This window comes from Gobio gobio (genome assembly GCF_949357685.1).
Source record: "Gobio gobio genome assembly, chromosome: 7".
Taxonomy (NCBI): domain Eukaryota; kingdom Metazoa; phylum Chordata; class Actinopteri; order Cypriniformes; family Gobionidae; genus Gobio; species Gobio gobio.
Genome location: NC_137103.1, coordinates 6821060 through 6840396, shown reverse-complemented (window position 1 = coordinate 6840396; position 19337 = coordinate 6821060). Strand labels below are relative to the sequence as shown.

General features: G+C 42.2%; 1 protein-coding gene across 2 annotated transcripts; it reads left to right on the top strand.

The window, feature by feature from the left end:
- Positions 1 to 60: 60 nt before the first annotated feature.
- On the top strand, positions 61 to 18120 carry LOC307128843 (uncharacterized protein). 2 transcript variants are annotated; one of them, XM_079820852.1, is made up of 3 exons: positions 61 to 130; positions 317 to 513; positions 15142 to 16777. In XM_079820852.1, exon 3 carries the CDS (start codon positions 15160 to 15162, stop codon positions 16162 to 16164), a length of 1005 nt encoding a protein of 334 aa, XP_079676978.1. In that variant the 5' UTR covers positions 61 to 130; positions 317 to 513; positions 15142 to 15159; the 3' UTR covers positions 16165 to 16777. The 2 variants fall into 2 exon arrangements, with proteins under 2 accessions (XP_079676978.1, XP_079676977.1); XM_079820851.1 differs by lacking the exon at positions 61 to 130 and having other exon boundaries at positions 246 to 513; positions 15142 to 18120.
- The last annotated feature ends 1217 nt before the right edge of the window (positions 18121 to 19337 follow it).

Below are 19337 nucleotides of genomic sequence, written 5' to 3'. Positions count from 1 at the left end.
AGAGCAAGAGAAAATAACTATAAAGAAAAGGCATTAAAGAGAAAAAAAACAAAGAAACTACTGATTCTGAAAGCTTTTAAAAATGTTTTGAAGGCGAATCATTTTTTGTATTTACCTTGGCAAAAATAAGGTAATACATGTAGCATTCTGAAATCTGTATTTACCCTACGGGATTTATAACACAAGTAAATATAGCATATATAATTAGGCTACTTTTATTTTGATAGCATGGCAGTGACCAGGCTGCTTTCTGTGTGGCTTCCACCATGAACGAGAGAAACTGATTTCCCTTTGTTTACATTGAATGATGTTTCAGTGATAATATCTGTCAGCTCGTGTGATTTTCGCCAAAAACCTGAAAATGCTGCCGTGCGTTACATTGGCTGTTCTCCATCACGTCCGCTCATCTGTGGTGATTATCTGACCACACGGACTGAATAATGTAACTCAGAGATGTTCTGCAAAGCTTCATGTTGTGGGATGTTGTTCTGGACAGAAATGCTGGTGAAAGGGGTGAGTGTGCATTTTCGCATTCTTGGATGTTGCATAATCACGAACACAAGAAATGAGGAAATCCGTATCAAGTATTTCAGCCCTCAATAAATGTTTTCCTTTGCGTAACGTTAAGTCATGTTGGCTTGCTTTTGTGCTGAACACATGACTGTGGGGAATATAGACTATATGACTGTGGGACATAACAGTTAGACTATATCTTGCAGTTATAGCGGACGGACACACACACACACACACACACACACACACACACACACACACACACACACACACACACACACACACACACACACACACACACACACTCACTATGACTATGTTTGCTTTTGTTTGAACGCCTTTGCATTCAGTAGCGGTGAGGCAATTTTCCAGTAAGGAAATGTGTAGCCTATGTTGCGCAAACCTGCTGTCCTCAACCATATAAAACTAGATTATGTTTTCATTTAGACCAATATCATGATCTGGTTTTGCTACAGATAACATATTTCAATATACACGTATAAATAACGCCTTATAATCTTTCCCATCCAATGGAGATCTAGTGTAGAGGAAATTAATTCTCCCCTCCTTTATTAAGTCATTTATTAATTTTGATTTATTTAGTATTTTGGCTACATTTTAAAATAAGAAAGTAATATACATTGATCAGGCATAACATTATGTCATAATATTGTATTAGTCCCCCTTTTGCTGGCAAAACAGCCCTGACCCGTCGAGACTCCTCTAGACCCCTAAAGGTGTGCTGTGGTATCTGGCACCAAGATGTTAGCAGCAGATCCTTTAAGTCCTGTAAATTGTGAGGTGGGGCCTCCATGGATCGGACTTGTTTGTTCAGCACATCCCACAGATGCTCGATAGGATTGAGAACTGGGGAATTTGGAGGCCAAGTCAAAACCTCAAACTTGTGCTCCTCAAACTCGTTCCTGAAGCATTTGTGCTTTGTGGCGGCGCATTATCTGCTGAAAGAGCCACAGCCACCAGGGAATACCGTTTCCATGAAAGTGGACAGGGGTCAGCATGAACCAGCATTAACTTCTTGAGCAGTTTGAGCTCCAGTAGCTCGTCTGTTTGATCGGACCACACGGGCCAGCCTTCACTCCCCACGTGCATCAATGAGCCTCGGCCGCCCATGACCCTGTGGCCGGTTCTCCACTGGTCCTCCATGACCCTGTGGCCGGTTCTCCACTGGTCCTTCATGACCCTGTGGCTGGTTCTCCACTGGTCCTTCATGACCCTGTGGCCGGTTCTCCACTGGTCCTTCATGACCCTGTGGCCGGTTCTCCACTGGTCCTCCATGACCCTGTGGCCGGTTCTCCACTGGTCCTTCATGACCCTGTGGCCGGTTCTCCACTGGTCCTCCATGACCCTGTGGCCGGTTCTCCACTGGTCCTTCATGACCCTGTGGCTGGTTCTCCACTGGTCCTTCATGACCCTGTGGCCGGTTCTCCACTGGTCCTTCATGACCCTGTGGCCGGTTCTCCACTGGTCCTTCATGACCCTGTGGCCGGTTCTCCACTGGTCCTCCATGACCCTGTGGCCGGTTCTCCACTGGTCCTTCATGACCCTGTGGCTGGTTCTCCACTGGTCCTTCATGACCCTGTGGCCGGTTCTCCACTGGTCCTCCATGACCCTGTGGCCGGTTCTCCACTGGTCCTTCATGACCCTGTGGCTGGTTCTCCACTGGTCCTTCATGACCCTGTGGCCGGTTCTCCACTGGTCCTTCATGACCCTGTGGCTGGTTCTCCACTGGTCCTTCATGACCCTGTGGCCGGTTCTCCACTGGTCCTCCATGACCCTGTGGCCGGTTCTCCACTGGTCCTTCATGACCCTGTGGCTGGTTCTCCACTGGTCCTTCATGACCCTGTGGCTGGTTCTCCACTGGTCCTTCATGACCCTGTGGCCGGTTCTCCACTGGTCCTCCATGACCCTGTGGCCGGTTCTCCACTGGTCCTTCATGACCCTGTGGCTGGTTCTCCACTGGTCCTCCATGACCCTGTGGCTGGTTCTCCACTGGTCCTTCATGACCCTGTGGCCGGTTCTCCACTGGTCCTTCATGACCCTGTGGCTGGTTCTCCACTGGTCCTTCATGACCCTGTGGCTGGTTCTCCACTGGTCCTTCATGACCCTGTGGCCGGTTCTCCACTGGTCCTTCATGACCCTGTGGCCGGTTCTCCACTGGTCCTTCATGACCCTGTGGCCGGTTCTCCACTGGTCCTTCCTCTGAGCACTTTTGATAGAGTCTGACCACTGCAGACCGGGAACATCCCACAAGAGCTGCAGTTTTGGAGATGATCTGATCCAGTCGTCTAGCCGTCACAATTTGGCCCTTGTCAAACTCGCTCAAATCCTTACGCTTGCCCATTTTTCCTGCTTCTAACACATCAACTCTGAGGACAAAATGTTCACTTGCTGCCTAATATATCCCACCCACTAACAAGTGATGAAGAGATGATCAGTGTTATTCACTTCACCTGTCATAATGTTATGCCTGATCGGTCTATAGCTATATAATAATGTAGAATCATTTATGCTGCCATTGGCAACACTCAGACCTTGAGCTGTGATGTCAAAGGCAGCAGATGGAAAAATGTCACACTTTTATGAGCCCTTCATAAAATTCAGTTATATGATGACATATTTGTATTTTAACTCTTCCCCAGTTGCCAGCCAATGCCATATTTAAAAAAAATAATTTTCACAAAAGTAGAATATTTTGTTCTATGAATATCTGAATATGCAGTGTATCAAAAGAAAGAACAGACCCTCTTTTATTCTAGTTTAATGCTGTCGTTTTATCAACACTTGAATGTGGGTAAGTTTCATTAAAAGTGACATTTTAGTAGTAGATGGAGTCCATCAACACCCAAAGCTTCACAGTCCGGACATTTCCATCAATGGCAGGGAAAGTTAAAAGTAAATATCGTAATGCAGACGTTCCAAACCTTATGTTTACCACAAGATGATTGGTTGGAAAGATTTTGTTGTTAATGCCCACCAGCTAACAAATATGCCCTGAGAACAATGCTAACATTCCCGTTAAGTTATGAAAACGTTATTCTCTGAATGTTCAAAACATAAATTTTTTCTTGGTTTTGCGAACATTCAATTCAGTTCTGTGTTCAATGTGTTTTTTTTAAACAAGAAAATTAATTTTACAAAAATTGATGTCACACACACAAGTAATGTCCCACTTTAGGCAAGGCAAGGCAAGTTTATTTGTATAGCACATTTCATACACAGTGGCAATTCAAAGTGCTTTACACAGAAATGAAATAAAAATATTACAGTTATAATAGGAATTTAAAGAAATAAAAAATAAAGAAAATATTGAAAGATAAAAATAAAGAGTATAATTAAAAATAAAAATAAAAACAGGGTTAAATTTAAAGGTCCCGTTCTTCGTGTTTTTTTGAAGCTTTGATTGTGTTTACAGTGTGCAATATAACATGTGTTCATGTTTCGCGTGTAAAAAAACACAGTATTTTTCACACAATGTACTTATCTGTATACCGCTGTTTCCACTGTCCTAAAAACGGCTGGTGATTTCCTCTTTCTATGAAGTCCCTCCTTCAGAAACACGTAACGAGTTCTGATTGTGCAAGCGCTTACCGTGTTGTAATTCGACCGCAGCTTAGCGCACGTGCCAGCAGTTCCTGTGTTATGATTCGACAGCAGCTTAGCGCACATTGGAAAGGTCACGCATCTTAACGGAGAGATGTATGCGTTCAATAATCTCTACAGCGTCCCTGGGAAAGCCAAACAAAGGTGATTTGACTCCTGGATGAAAATAACAGCGTCTCGATGACATGGCGATAAACACACTCAACGCAACAGTTCCTTTTCTCCACGCGACACGTCCGCTTCTCCACGTGGGACAGCAACAAGACCGCGCCCCCTTTTTCGCGTTTCTTTGTGGGCGGAGGTTAAGTCTGTTCTACTGCTCTACTGACGTAATTAAAGAAGGAAGTACCAGGATGTAGTCCAAGCCAGCCGTTCGCTGTAGGCTTTGAAAGGGAACTTCTGTTAAATAAAATATCTCGCTTGGCATTGAACTTTGAGCTTTATAATTTTACAGGTATTATTTATGCTCTAACAGCAACATTACACACTAACTAAAGTTTGAACAATGGGATCATGCGGAATGGGACCTTTAAGCATATAAATTAAAATGCAAGCAGTTCGGACCACTCAGACTTATGGTCACCTATACTCACATAATAACCTCTCCCTTCTAAGTATGACCTGAACCATTTGAGGACCATTCCAGAAAGCCCAACCCAATTTTCTAGCCTGTCAAGAAGTATTTTGTGGTCAACAGTGTCGAATGCAGCACTGAGGTCCAGTAGTACCAGAATTGATGTTTTACCTGTATCTGTATTGAGGCGAATATCATTTATTATCTTAATGAGGGCCGTCTCTGTGCTGTGATGCGGTCGGAAACCAGATTGAAAATTGTCAAAGTATCCGTTTGAGTTCAAGAATTTGTTCAGCTGACTGAAAACAACTTTTTCAATGATCTTGCCTATGAAGGGGAGATTTGAGATTGGTCTGTAGTTGCTCAATATGGAGTTATCCAGATTTCTCTTTTTCAGGAGAGGCTTAACTACTGCAGTTTTAAGGGAGTTTGGAAAAGTCCCAGAAAGAAGTGAGGCGTTTACCACTTCTAGGAGATCTGCTTCTAAACAGTTAAACACACTTTTGAAAAAAGAAGTGGGGAGTGTGTCAAGGGCGCAGGTTGATGTTTTAAGGTGCTGTACTGTTTCTTCTAAAATTTTACCATCAATTGCTTCGAAATCAGTCATAGTAACTTTCTGAGGCTGTGGTCTGATCTGACTCACCCCAGAGCAACTCAAGGATGTGCTGATCGCATTTCTGATATTAATGATTTTCTCGGAGAAGAAGGAAGCAAACTCACTACATTTGCTGTCTGAGAGCATTTCACTGGGAATGTGACTCGGGGGGTTTGTTAGTCTCTCTACAGTAGCAAAAAGAGTGCGCGTGTTGTTTATGTTTCTGTTTATAATATTTGAAAAGAAGGTCTGTCTAGCTTTGCCTAGTTCCACATTGAAAGCACGAAGACTGTCTTTATAGATCTTATAATGGACTACAAGTTTTGTCTTTTGCCACATGCGTTCCGATTTCCTGCATTGTCTTTTCATTAATTGCACTGCTGTTGAGTTTCTCCAGGGTGCTTTTTGTTTGCCACTCTTTTTTCTGACTTTCACAGGAGCAATATCATCAATTACACCCTTAACTTTTGAGTTAAAAGAGTCAAGGAGAAAATCAACAGAGTCTGCAGATATGCTTGGTGTTAGAGATATAGCCTTCATAAACTGCACACTAGTGTTCTCATTTAAGCATCTCTTTTTGATAGAGACAGATCTAGTTTCAATGGCAGGAGAGATTGATATATCAAAGAAAATACAGAAATGATCAGACATTGCCACATCCTTAATAACTATTGATGAAATGTTTAGACCCTTACTGATAAGTAAATCTAGAGTGTGTCCACGATCATGTGTGGGTCCGTGAACATGTTGTGTCAAATCAAAAGTGTTAAGAACAGTCATGAGATCTTTTGTTGTACTGGATTCAGCATTGTCAATGTGAATGTTAAAATCCCCAGCAATAGCAAAACAGTCATACTCAGATGAGATTGCTGATAACAGCTCTGTAAAGTCATCAATAAAGGCCGGAGAATATTTCGGAGGCCTATAAATAATGATAAGCAGGATGCGTGGAGCACCTTTTAGCACAATGCCCAGATATTCTAGAGACAAATAGTCACCAAATGATACTTGCTTACATTGATAGACATCTTTAAATAGTGCTGCGACCCCCCCGCCCCTTCTGACTGGTCTGCAGACACTCATAAAAGTAAAGTTAGGAGGGGCTGTTTCATTGATGACTGTTGCACTGCAGCTGTCTTCTAGCCACGTTTCATTTAGCAGCAAAAAATCTAGGTTGTTTGTGGATATTAAGGGCGTTTTCACACCTACCTTGTTTGGTCCGGATTTTCGGACTTTTCAGTTTGGTCCGAATCAAAATTGCAGGTGTGAAACCTCCCCCGTACCACGGTCCGGACCAAACAGACGAAATTTGGTCAGACGAAAAGAGGTAGTCTCGGTCCGGATCAAACTGAACAAAGGTTCGGTTCGTTTCTAGTGTGAAAGCATTTTCTGTATGGTTCGTACTTTCAGACCATTTACAGGAAGTTCCTGTTTATGTTTTAATATTATAACATTATTTTTAAATTCAATCTAGGCTACATTGATTATGAAAAGTGAAAATATGCGCAATATGTCAGTAGACAGAAAGTCAGAAATAATTTTGAACGAAATTTTGTATGATTTTGCTTAGAAAGCATGTCTTTAATGGGAATTTCGTTTTGTATAAATTGTATCTTAATTTTAATCAACGTTTAATCAGATAATTGCCTGTATTTAATAAATAAGAAGCAAATAGTCTATAGAAGACAATAATCACAGGAGCGATCACATGCTTTACACATGAACTGGAGCGGGTCTCAAATAAACCGAAACTCAGCAGGCTACTTGCCTCACAAACATGAGAAATATGTGTATATAAAGCTTGAAATGTCCACTTTTAAATGTAACGAATAAAAAAAATAGTCAAGCAATGCGCACTGTTCAATAGTGACAACGATATGCGTCCTTTCATTCATTCTTGTCAAAGACGCTGACGTCAGACGCACGTCCGTTTACAAACCAATCAATGTCCAGATGCCGCCCACATAGATGATGACGAGTGGACGCAAGTGTGTCATGTAAAGTTCTTTAGTCCGCTCACATAATTGCAATGTGAAACCAAACCAAAACTAACTGAATATATAAAAAGTATCAAAACATGAACTTCGGTTCGGACCTTGGTGCGGACTTTCAGGTGTGAAAACGCCCTAAGTCGTTGACTAGAAATGATTTGTTTTTAAGTGAACGGATGTTTAAGAGTGCTAACTTAACAGTATTAATTTTAATTTTTTCCCCCATAGTAATCTTAGTTTGACAATTAACAGGCAGCAGATTAGATGGGTTTGCCATACGGCCTGAGAAAGCCTTGGACTTTCTATCACGTAACAGAACAGAAATAGAGAAAGATAAAGGCACACTGGATTCACGCATGTTTTGTAAACATTTGATAAGATTGCTGTTGACGTTGCGAGGACCCAGGGCACGTCACTGAGAGCTGGTATCAGTTGTTTTTGGTGCAGATGGAGGAGGGTGTGTGCCATGGCGTTGTGACCGAAGAAATCTCACAGGAGGAGGGGCAGAGCGAGCTGGGCCCACAGTCTTTGGTGGTTGTGGGGCTCGACACTCTTTGGTTGATATCTGGGGGCTCGCAGCGATCGAGTATGATTGTCTGTTTCCAGTATAAACAAAATCCATTTTCTCTGTGAAGCTCAGAGGCGGGGATGCTGTAGAGCGGGATAACATGTCTGGTGAGGGGGGCTGTTTCTCTGGTGTTACCGGAAACTGCAATATGTTATCGTCTGGTTCAAGGCGTGATATAGACATTTCTTCCAGCCTATTGCTTATACCACATATAAGTTGTAAAAGTTCACCAGTCTCACCCCTGATGGTCCCCATTTTACCAGTGCCTCCACAGACTCCACAGTATGGGCTGAGATGTTACTGTTTAGTGGCTCGATCTGTGTCACTTGGAGCAGTTCTAATCCATCACTTTAGCCTACTTAAACACATAAATTGTATGAATATGACTAATACTGATGAATAATTTTGGCCTGTAAGTAAATAGCAGTTTTGTTAACACAATAAAGTAGCCACCACATTAATTTAAAAATATACAAAATAACATGACATTTTGGGGTTATAAAAGCAACAGTTACCATGGCGAATACACAATACGTCATGAACTGTTGTATGTTGAATGAACATCATACCTGCATGCCTTCCCAGCTCACACAAGTCGAACCAGTTACGTGATTTATTGGTACTTTTACTTTTATTTCATGACTTACGAATTGACAACGTAATGTTGCATGATTGTAGTTTCTCTTGGGCTTTATATGAAGTGATGTACAGCGTACCGTGGGTGGTGTATCGCGGTTTTTCGGTTCGGTTTGAATATCGTTACACCACTAATAAATAATGTTTTTGTGCTAACTTTTGGAGAACATTATTAAAGACCAGATAACTTTAACCAAACATTCTAACAACATTATTGGAATAACGCCAGAGAGAACCTGCCACAACATTAACCAAACATTCTGAGAACGCTTCCTGTTAGCTGACATATTCCAATGTGATAAGTTATGCAGGAAGAGGCTATTGGGTTTCTCTTTAGACAAAAACAAATGGAGCTTGAGTGATCGAATGGAATTCAAGCGTAGTTCAGGCAGACCACTGATCGCTAAATGATGTCAGCTGACGCTCAGCTGATTTGTTACTCCACCTACTCTAATCAACTATAGTATTTAAGCTCATTCAAACTCATGTTCCTCAGTCTGTCGCACAGACATTTACACCCTAGAGATAATAGTCAGCCACACAGCCTACATGCGACTACTTAAAGTCTTATTCCTCACCTTGCTTTGCGTGACCATGGCGTGCTCCGATACGGAAGAACATGCCATCTTCTCTGTGGACCTGTCCGAGGAAACTCAATCTAACCTCGTAGACCTTGATGAAATATCCATAGAAGCCCAACCACCTCCAAGACGAAGCTCCAGATTAGCTGCAAAAACTTCATCTATCGAGGATTGGCCTATTGAGAAAATTCTTCCTGCACTTTATAAACGGAATATTCAAATTCCGCCAAATGCCAGTCATGAGGATCTATTCCAGCTCTTCTCAGAAACTGCACCGGATCAAGAGCCTATTTCACCATCAGAAGTCTCCACTCCACGACCGTCCGGACGGAAAGCGTCACAAAAAAGGAAACATTCGTCAATCGAGTCTCTTTCAGCGCACATCTCCAAACAAACGAAGTCCTCCGCATCTCGTCCTGAGCCTCAGCCTAACGAAGCAGTCCTAAATGCCTTATCTTCAATTCAAAATGTCTTATCTAACATGGATGTAAGGCTACAAGCACTTGAGAATCAGCCACACACCACCTTTTCTCCGATTCAGAACGCTTCAGGAATTCACCATCAGGCGACGCTCGCCGGTGATGTTACGTCTCACGGAAGTCTCGAATTCCTGCCAAGAAGAACACTCAGCTCCGCAGTTCCAACAGCTTCACCTGGAGTGCCATTCTTCCCACCAGCCGCAGCAATCACTCCTCAGTTGAAGACTCAAATTCTGGCAGGTAACGATATTAATTTAGTAAAGATATTGTTATGCTCTGAATCTAGCGATAAACGAATCGTTGACTGTGGTGACGTATCTGTGATACTAAAAGAAAGTGACCCCAGACTCTCTAAGAGCCTCACAATGGCCGAATTTAACATTGCTTTTGGAGTGTTTAGAGACATTATTTGCGAAATTCAACCTGAAAGAAGGCAAGAACTGGACACTTACCTGGCTATAATTTCAGATCTAGCTATGTCCTACGGCGGTACGCTGTTTTACGACTATCACAAGTCTTTCTCTGCCAAAGCAGCCATGTATATTCAGCGTTTCAACCAGAGACTGGACTGGTCAGTTGTTGACTTAGCATTAATCAGCAGACACTTCACTGGGCACCGCACCCTCTCATGTTCGCTATGTGGTTCATTTTCTCACACGTCTTCCTTGTGTCCCAAAGTATCTATCTCGGCTGGCACTACTTCCAGGCCGGATGTCGGGGAAAGTTCTCAGCTATTGTGGCGACAGTCACCCAAAGACTGTTTGTCCTCGAAGAAACAGTCGTTTCAAGAAACAATAAAAGCTGTTCCATCTACTCCTATCAACACAAGTGAACTCAAGAAAGCTTTACAAAATCACCCTAACCGTTGTTTCGTGAGCTACCTGTTAATCGGTTTGCTGAAGGGTTTTTTTGCCGGTTTAGCGTTTCTTCCTCCCTTCTCGTATACATGTAGCAATCTTCAATCTGCTATCAAAGAGACTAATATAGTAGATCGTTTATTAGAAAAGGAAGTAGCTAAAGGTTACATGATCGGCCCCTTTTCTGAACCTCCTTTTAACGTGTTCCGTATAAACCCTATCGGTATAGCAACGCGAAAATACTCCGGTAAAAAGCGGTTAATAATAGATCTTTCTTCTCCTCATTCTAATAATGGAGTTAAAAGTATCAATAGCTTGATTCCATCCGAACCCTTTTCTCTTTATTATGCATCCATCGATCATGCCATTAAATTCATTAAAACTGCCGGCAGAGGTGCTTGGTTAAGCAAAGCTGATATAACCGATGCGTTTAAAATTATGCCCCTTCACCCGTCCCAGTGGCACCTTTTCGGAGTTAGGTGGCGCAATAAGGCATACTTCGCAGTTAGGCTTCCTTTTGGTTGCAAAAGTAGCCCGCACATTTTTAACACTCTATCTGAAGCTTTGTGCTGGATATTATCCAACAATTGTAAATTGCCGTTTGTGCTCCACCTACTGGACGATTTCTTAGTTATTGATTATCCACATTCTCAACCAAATCACTCCTTTCTTGCACTTAAACAAACATTTGCTAAACTCGGCGTTCCTCTGTCGGAAGAGAAAACCTTAGGTCCTGCGCGCAAATTAGAATTTTTAGGTATCATATTGGATTCTACCAATATGCAAGCCTCTTTACCTTTGGATAAATTAAATCGTATCAGAGAATTTATACAAGCTTTTCTGCTAGCTTCATCAGTAACCAAACGAGAACTTCTCTCTTTATTAGGGCACCTTAATTTCGCTATGAGGATTATTCCACAGGGTCGTACTTTCATTTCTAGACTTCTAGAAATTTCAAAATCAGTCAGTAATCTTCATGATTCAGTATATTTAGATGAAGGCTGCAGGTCAGACTTGGCATTTTGGGCCAAACTTTGCAAATCTTGGAACGGTTTGTCATTTTTCTACCATGATCATTATGAAACGTCCACTGACCTACGTTTTTTCACTGATGCAGCCCCCTCCATAGGTTTCGGAGGTATATTTCAGAACCAGTGGTTTGCGGATTCATGGCCTATCGAAATTTCAAGTTTGCCTTCTGATCTCCATTCTACAGCTTTATTAGAACTATATCCTATTGTAGTTGCATCTATTATTTGGGGAGAACAGTGGTGCAGAAAACAAATTGTAGTGTTCTGTGATAATAATGCTACCGTTAACATTATTAATAAAGGACGCTCCTCAGTTCCTTTCATTAATAAATTCATGAGACGTCTTACCTGGTCATGTGTACTGGGTAATTTCACTTTGCGAGCAGCGCACATACCAGGTTTAGACAATAAAATTGCTGACTCATTATCTCGATTCAAATTTCAGGAATTCAGACGGTTATGCCCAGATGCGTCCCCTTCAAGCCTCCTCTGCCCTCCCTTCAGTCTAATAGTTCTCGACTAAATGACTCCCTAGGTCATCTGATATCATCAGCTAATCAGTACATGAGATTAGGACTGGCAAAATCCACATTAAAAACGTATGATTCTGCCTGGACTTACTATTCTTCATTCTGTGTTGCACATGCAGTTTCAACTGTTCCAGTCAATATTCCTGTTGTACGTGCTTTCATCGTCCATTGTTTTGAGTCTAAAAAATTGCAGCCTTCATCCATTAAAGCATTACTATCAGGAATTCAATTCCATCTAAGATGTTTGGTTCCCGAGACTCAAAGCCTTCTTAAAGACCCCTCCATCATCCTCCTCCTGAATGGTCTTAAAAAGGAAAGTCCAGCCATTAATGATAAACGTTTACCTTTCACACTTCCTCTAGTCCATCTTATGGTTTCTCAGCTGCGCACGGGTTTCTTTAGCCCATATACTAATGCACTCCTAGAAGCGGTATTTCTTTCGGCTTTTTATGGTTTTCTGAGATGTGGGGAATTTACTGCACGTTCAAAACATTTCAATCCTTCCCAAGACCTCTCATTAGAAGATATCTCACTTAAATCTAACTATTTTGAAATTCACCTTAAACACTCAAAAACAGATAAAGAAAAGAAAGGTGTGTTTGTAACCATTTCTCGTACTAATTCTGAATTTTGTCCCCTCTCTTCCATGGTCCGGTATCTGAACTACCGTGCTCTTGCACATTCCAACGAGCCTCTGTTTTTCACTGAGGATGAGAACATCATGACAAGATGTTGGTTCACACATCACCTACGTCTTCTTTGCCAACATTGTGGTCTCGCCCCTAACCTCTACACAGCGCACTCATTTCGCATCGGAGCAGCCACAACAGCTGCTTCTACCATCCCTGCTCCTATGCTCCAAAGAATGGGACGATGGACATCCTCTGCTTTCCAGTGCTACATTCGCCCAGGAACTAACGACATCTTGCAAGCACAGAAATCAATGAGTCAATATATTTAAATTTAGACATAAACTGTTATGATCAGTAATGACAATCATCATGTATAAAAAAAAAAAAAAAAAAAAAAAAAAAAAAATTAGTTTGTTGGGGGTTTGATAATAAATGCAGAGTTATCTAAGTATCAAGTGTAGTCTTGCTTATATTCTTCCGATCACGCATGATCGGATTCCGAATTTAGCTCAAGGAACCGCGTTCCATACCCTATTGAGGTACGCTACCTCCAGTTGATATTGAGGAGCCGCGCTCCGCTTAGACACGCTGTCTCTAGTAGTTAAGTTCTGACGTATAGAATTTAACAACGTTATTGTGTTGGGGGATTATGTTTCAGGGATGTATCTCAAGCTGTCTTGTATGGCAGCTCGAGCATCTTTGAGCCTAAGCCTTTCGCCAAATCAAAGATTGTCAATAAATTTCATTCTCAAAAGTGGTCCTGACTGAAATGGAGCTTGAGTGATCGAATGGAATTCAAGCGTAGTTCAGGCAGACCACTGATCGCTAAATGATGTCAGCTGACGCTCAGCTGATTTGTTACTCCACCTACTCTAATCAACTATAGTATTTAAGCTCATTCAAACTTATGTTCCTCAGTCTGTCGCACAGACATTTACACCCACCTCCACCCCTTCACCTCCTAGTATCTTTATTATAGAGTATTGGATTCTGTGTAGAAATCTATTGTCATCATTGTATCTCTTTATGTAAATACGTGCTAAGAAACTTTTGGTTATTAAGAAGGCTGGGGATTATGTTTCAGGGATGTATCTCAAGCTGTCTTGTATGGCAGCTCGAGCATCTTTGAGCCTAAGCCTTTCGCCAAATCAAAGATTGTCAATAAATTTCATTCTCAAAAGTGGTCCTGACTGAAATGATGTTGCGTCTATTGCATATCTATTTCATCCATTCGTATGCCTCTGCAGTAGAGTTCGCTGTGTAAATTGCCTATTTCCGCGTGCAAAATATGCGGGGCTAGCATGATTTCATAATGCCCACATTATCGTTGCAAAAAAGTCATATATATTAGCAGAAAGTTGAAAAATGTTCGTTTACTTCACACAAGAGCCGCCATTTCCCCCTATTGCCATGGGAACGTTTTGAAGTGATGTAATTACCCAACGTGAACATCATCGAAAAGCTGTGAAACCATAGATATCGGTGAAACCATGATGAAGCATGCAAATTCCCATTTGCCAACAAAAATAACAGCAGTTTCCCGGTGTGTTGACCGATTTCAAAAGACTGCATTATGAAGCTTCGAAGTGTTATGAATCAGTGAGTCGATTCAGTGGTTTGGATCACCAAAGTCACGTGATTTCAGCAGTTTGGCAGTTTGACACGCGACCCGAATCATGAATCTACTCAATGATTCATAACGCTTCGAAGCTTCATGAGGCCGTGTTTTGAAATCGTCATCACTATATAAGTCGTTATTTAGGGTTTTTTTGCGCACAGAAACTATTCTCGCCGATTCATAAAGTTATTTTAGAACCACTGTAGTGAGATGGACTTTGTAACTTTAGTCTTTAGTGTCTTTTAAGGGTCTTGAGAGTGAACAGGCCTTTCAGAGCATCAGATTTACACTAAAATATCTTCATCTGTGTCTGAAGATGAACGGAGGTCTGACGGGTGTCCAACCACATGAGGGGAAGTCATTAATGACAGAATTTACATTTTTGGGTGAACTAACCCTTTAAGAGATTGCACTTTGTGCATTGGAAGCACTCAAATGTCTGTTTTGTATAGCTAACGTTACCTCTGTAAAACAGGAAGTTATTTATTAATTTTTTCAGAAGTTGTAGCATATTCCTTTTGTAAAGCTACAGAACTTGACTCAATTTTTGTAACTCAATTTGACTCAATGTTTTGTAAATTTGAGCCATGTGTTTATTAAGGTCTTCAATAAAACAAGATGAGAACTTAAATATTCCCAGCACGTTCTGTGATGTAGTGCTTTTTTTCTCTTTTTCATCAAACCGCAGTTTTTGCAAGTTCCCGCAATTTTATCGCATAAATATTGCGCATTTTCCATCGCATTTCTTAAGAAAACGTGCCGCGTAATCAAGGATTTTTGCCGCAACAATCACAAAAAAAAGCCGCATTTTTCTGGAAGGACTGATTAGCTATAGTTCTCATGCGAATTAAGAATGAACTTGTGGACATTTATACCGCCAATGGATGCTGACCTTCGTTTTGTTTTTGTCAATAGGTCTGATGGACTTTCAACATGTCGTCCAAGCCTCGATCTCACCCTTGTGGCCTGTGTGACAAATCTTTTACCCAGATATCCACGCTCACCAAACACCAGCGGATGCACACGGAAGACAAGCCCTACAAATGCCCCTACTGTGACAAATCCTTCGCCCTTTCTTCTCGTCTGGTCCTGCATAAACGCAGCCATGCTGGGGAGAAGCCTCACACCTGCCGGCTTTGCTCCAAGACCTTCATCTCTTCATCCCATCTGTCGTTGCACATGCGGTCGCACACTGGAGAGAGGAAGTACAAATGCAGCGTGTGCTCCAAAATGTTCATGCAGTCGTCCCAGCTTATGCGCCACAAGACCATCCACACTGGCGAGAAACCCTTCAAGTGCCCTGACTGCAACAAGTGCTTCGGGCGTGCCTCCCACCTGAAAACCCACCGCAGGCTTCACACCGGAGAGAAGCCCTTCAAATGCACACAGTGCGATCGGGCTTTTACACAGAAGGCCGGCCTTATCATACACCTGCGCTTGCACACGGGGGAGCGCCCTTTTAAGTGCGACAAGTGTGGCAAGGCCTTCCGCACGTCAGCCCACCTGCTCAACCATCAGGCTCTGGAGCTGGGCGAGGGCAGGTTCACCTGTGCCACGTGTCAGAAGGGCTTCAGGTCCGTGACCATGCTAAAACAACACGAGAAAAGCCACCAGGGCGGCGGGACGCACTGTTGTAGCGTGTGCTCCGGGGCCTTCGCACAATCCTCTTACCTGCAGCTCAATCTGCACTTGCACAACGGAGAGCAGCTCTTCCACTGCAAGGTGTGCAACATAATATTCGTCAAGATGTCCACCTTTGAGAAACACTGCAGAAAGCATCAGATGGAGATGGACGACGAATGTGAGGACGAGACTGTAAAAGAGGAGGATCCCCCATTTGAGCTGCACACTGCTGAATCCCCGACTCCATCAACATCAGAAGTCAACACGCGCTCCAAAACAAGAGCCAAAATTAAGAGTACAATGGACAACTTGTAATCATGAACAGGTTTTCATTCTTGAATGTTGATTATTGTCCCCATATTTTGCATTCCATAACCGGCAGTTTCAACTAGTGATGCACCGATCATAATTTTACATGGCTGATTCTGATACCGATTTTTTTCAAGAAAACTGGCCGATTCTGATACCAATTTCCGTTTTTATTTTTTTTACACAATAAAAGAACGAAAGTATACATGAACAAGATGTTTATTTGGTATTTAACAGGCTTTTGGCTAATGAAAACAAGTCCGCAATCTGAAATTAACGGGAAATTTAATTGGAAATTAAAAGGCAGAAAGGTGACATTAAAGGCAACAACTGCATATTCTGCAATCCAAACAAAGATGTTACTAAAATCAGCATTTGTTTTTAAATTCAGTGTAAAGAAACAAAGTCTTTACCAGTGAAATTAAATAAAACCAAAGTATATAATTGTTCCAAAATGTTAAATCAAATAATGTTTAGTGCAACGAAAAAAACTAAGACGCTACGTGAAGTTTTAGTAACTAATTTCGGGAGGAGCACGTCCAGATAATTAAACCTATCTAAACAATGGAGCACGTCCAGATAATTAAACCTATCTAAACAATGGAGCACGCCAGATAATGTAACCTAATCAAACCCAAGTGGAGCACCCTCAGATAATTAAACCTAATTAAACACATGTGGAGCACATCAAGCCAATCGATTTAATCAACGATAAGAGGTGTGTGTGTATATATACAGCATATTTACCTTCTTTCGTTGACCGTTTTTATTTTTAGCATCCCTCCACCACCCCATCTCCTCACTTTGATTTAATAAACTCATTAGACGTCAACACAATCCATAATAAAATACAGTCTAGTTCTAGACTATCTTCATCATGGGGGGCCAAATTCCGAGCCCGGAGCCCTGCCCCGGACAGCACGCCAAATACACATAATCTTTACTCCATTTAATTTGATGTACGTGTGAACTCGTGAAAGCAGGTGCTTTTTAAATCAAACTAAGTCGATGTAATTTTAAGGTTAAATAAAAATTATCATCCTATAGGCTACAGAACTGATAGTATTTCATTTCTAAAGTGCATGCATGTTCTTCTTTAGGCTCCAAAAATAAGTATTTCGGCTTTGTCAAAAGTTAGTCTGTTTCGTTCTCATCCGATCCAACACGTGAGAAGCTGAGCTGAACTAACGCTCACTATCTGCTCTTGTGCAGGCGGAGAGGTGAGATCGCGCAACTTCAGCTGCCTTCACGTGCTATGGGAAATGTCCTAATTCCCACTTTAGAAGTCGTGATTACGAGCTTGTTGCATTCAAGTGCTTTGTTGTCGGAATGAACAGGAATCATAGAGGACACCAGGTTTATTCTTGCCTATTTATTGGGAAAATTGTATTAAAACCAACATCATATGTAGTGTCACATGCACTGACAACAATAAACATTCCACATAGTCCGCTTTCTGCTGATTCTGTGATTTCAGTCACATGCAGGCTCTTCTCGCTGTGTATCAAACATACAATACGCTTCATACGATTACTCGTACATGTAAATATGCACTACATTGATGTCAAGACAAGACGACCTAGCTGTTTTGGGGAAAAAACTAATAAACTCACAGCTGCCACAGCAGTCTAGTTCTCACCGCCACTATATTTAAAGTTTATGGCACGCCCATCTCGGGAATTGGGGTATCAAAATTATTTCCGAGCTTCCCAGTGGTAAACACGACATCAGAGGGCGTTCATGTGCAATTTTTACCTAGGAAACTCGTATTTACGATAATTCCTATAGCACTTGAAGGCAGCATTAAGCTCGCGCAGGAAAGCGGCTCTTCATTGCCTTCAGCCTATCTCGTCTCTTCCCTCAGTTCTCCAGTTTCCGTTTGTAACACACAAGTGACATGTTCGCGAATGATTGCAATATAGGCGTATGTGCACGCGGGCGCATTTCCGGAAATATCGACAGAAAAATACAAAGAAAACCGGCCGGTTCCGATTTTTGGCCGGTCAACTGGTGCATCCCTAGTTTCAACCATAGACCGTAAAAAAATATGGACGACGCGACTTCATTGGCTTCCGCTGACCAGAGTTTTCGTAGGCCGCAAACGGAGCTGACATATCGGGACAGAGTCTGCGTAGTAGAGAGCAGGAAGTAGAGGCGCGATTATCAAAAGCCTGCCCGCACTCTCACAGATGCAGAACAATTCATTAAGATGGTGTGAAATAAACAGTTATGGAAATGTAGAGATTAAAGCTAAAGCTCCAATCTCCTCCCTAAAATGCAGAAAAAAGTGTGTTAGTGCCTCAGTGACAACTTCACTCAGAGAAGCCGTCAATCTCAGCTGTCAATCATGACGTCACACCCCCCGTTTTTATAGCATCAGATAACTCACTAAAACTTAACTTATTTAAAAAACACTTTAAATGAAATCATCGTAATAAAAACTGCCTAAAATGACAGAAACCATCTTTAGGAAACAATTATTTGAAGTGTAATTGAATTGTTTAGTGTGTCCATTCTAATACATAGGAACTATACTGGGACCGGCCACCGGGGGGCGATCGAGGCGCGGAGGCTTCAGTTTCTGAGAGGAGCGCTACAGATTGGTTTCAACACACTACTAAAGCCCTGTCCCAAATGGCACCCTAAGCCCTCACGGTCTTCCTCTGAGTCCGCACTTTCACGGCGTAATGCCGCTTTGACTGCCAGGGAGGAAGTCCGCTGTGTAACCTACACCAGTGCGGGCTCGGCTGAAGTGCGCATCGAGGGCGCATATCGACCTCAAAGGGGGCGCTCGCGAGCACACTTCCTAAAATCACAAATGGGACTCGTGGACTTAACGGACACGCACACACAGCGGCCAATGCAAGTCCACAAGACCGAAAGTGCACATGAAGTGTGCCATTTGGGACAGGGCCATACTAACTCAACCAGGCCCGCCCCTTTATTCTGCATATTAATTATTTAAATGAGGAATATTGAGACGCGTTGGTTCCCGGAAGAAACTCAAGACCACAATGGAGGCGTTTGAGGAGTTCAGAAACACTGACACTGATGTGCTGTATTGATGAATATCTCTCTGCACACAGACAGACCTTTGTGAGTGAGTTTTTGTACCTGCACATGATCCAAACACACTTCATTTAACTTGTTTTTTTTTTTTTATCCCTTCATACTTACCA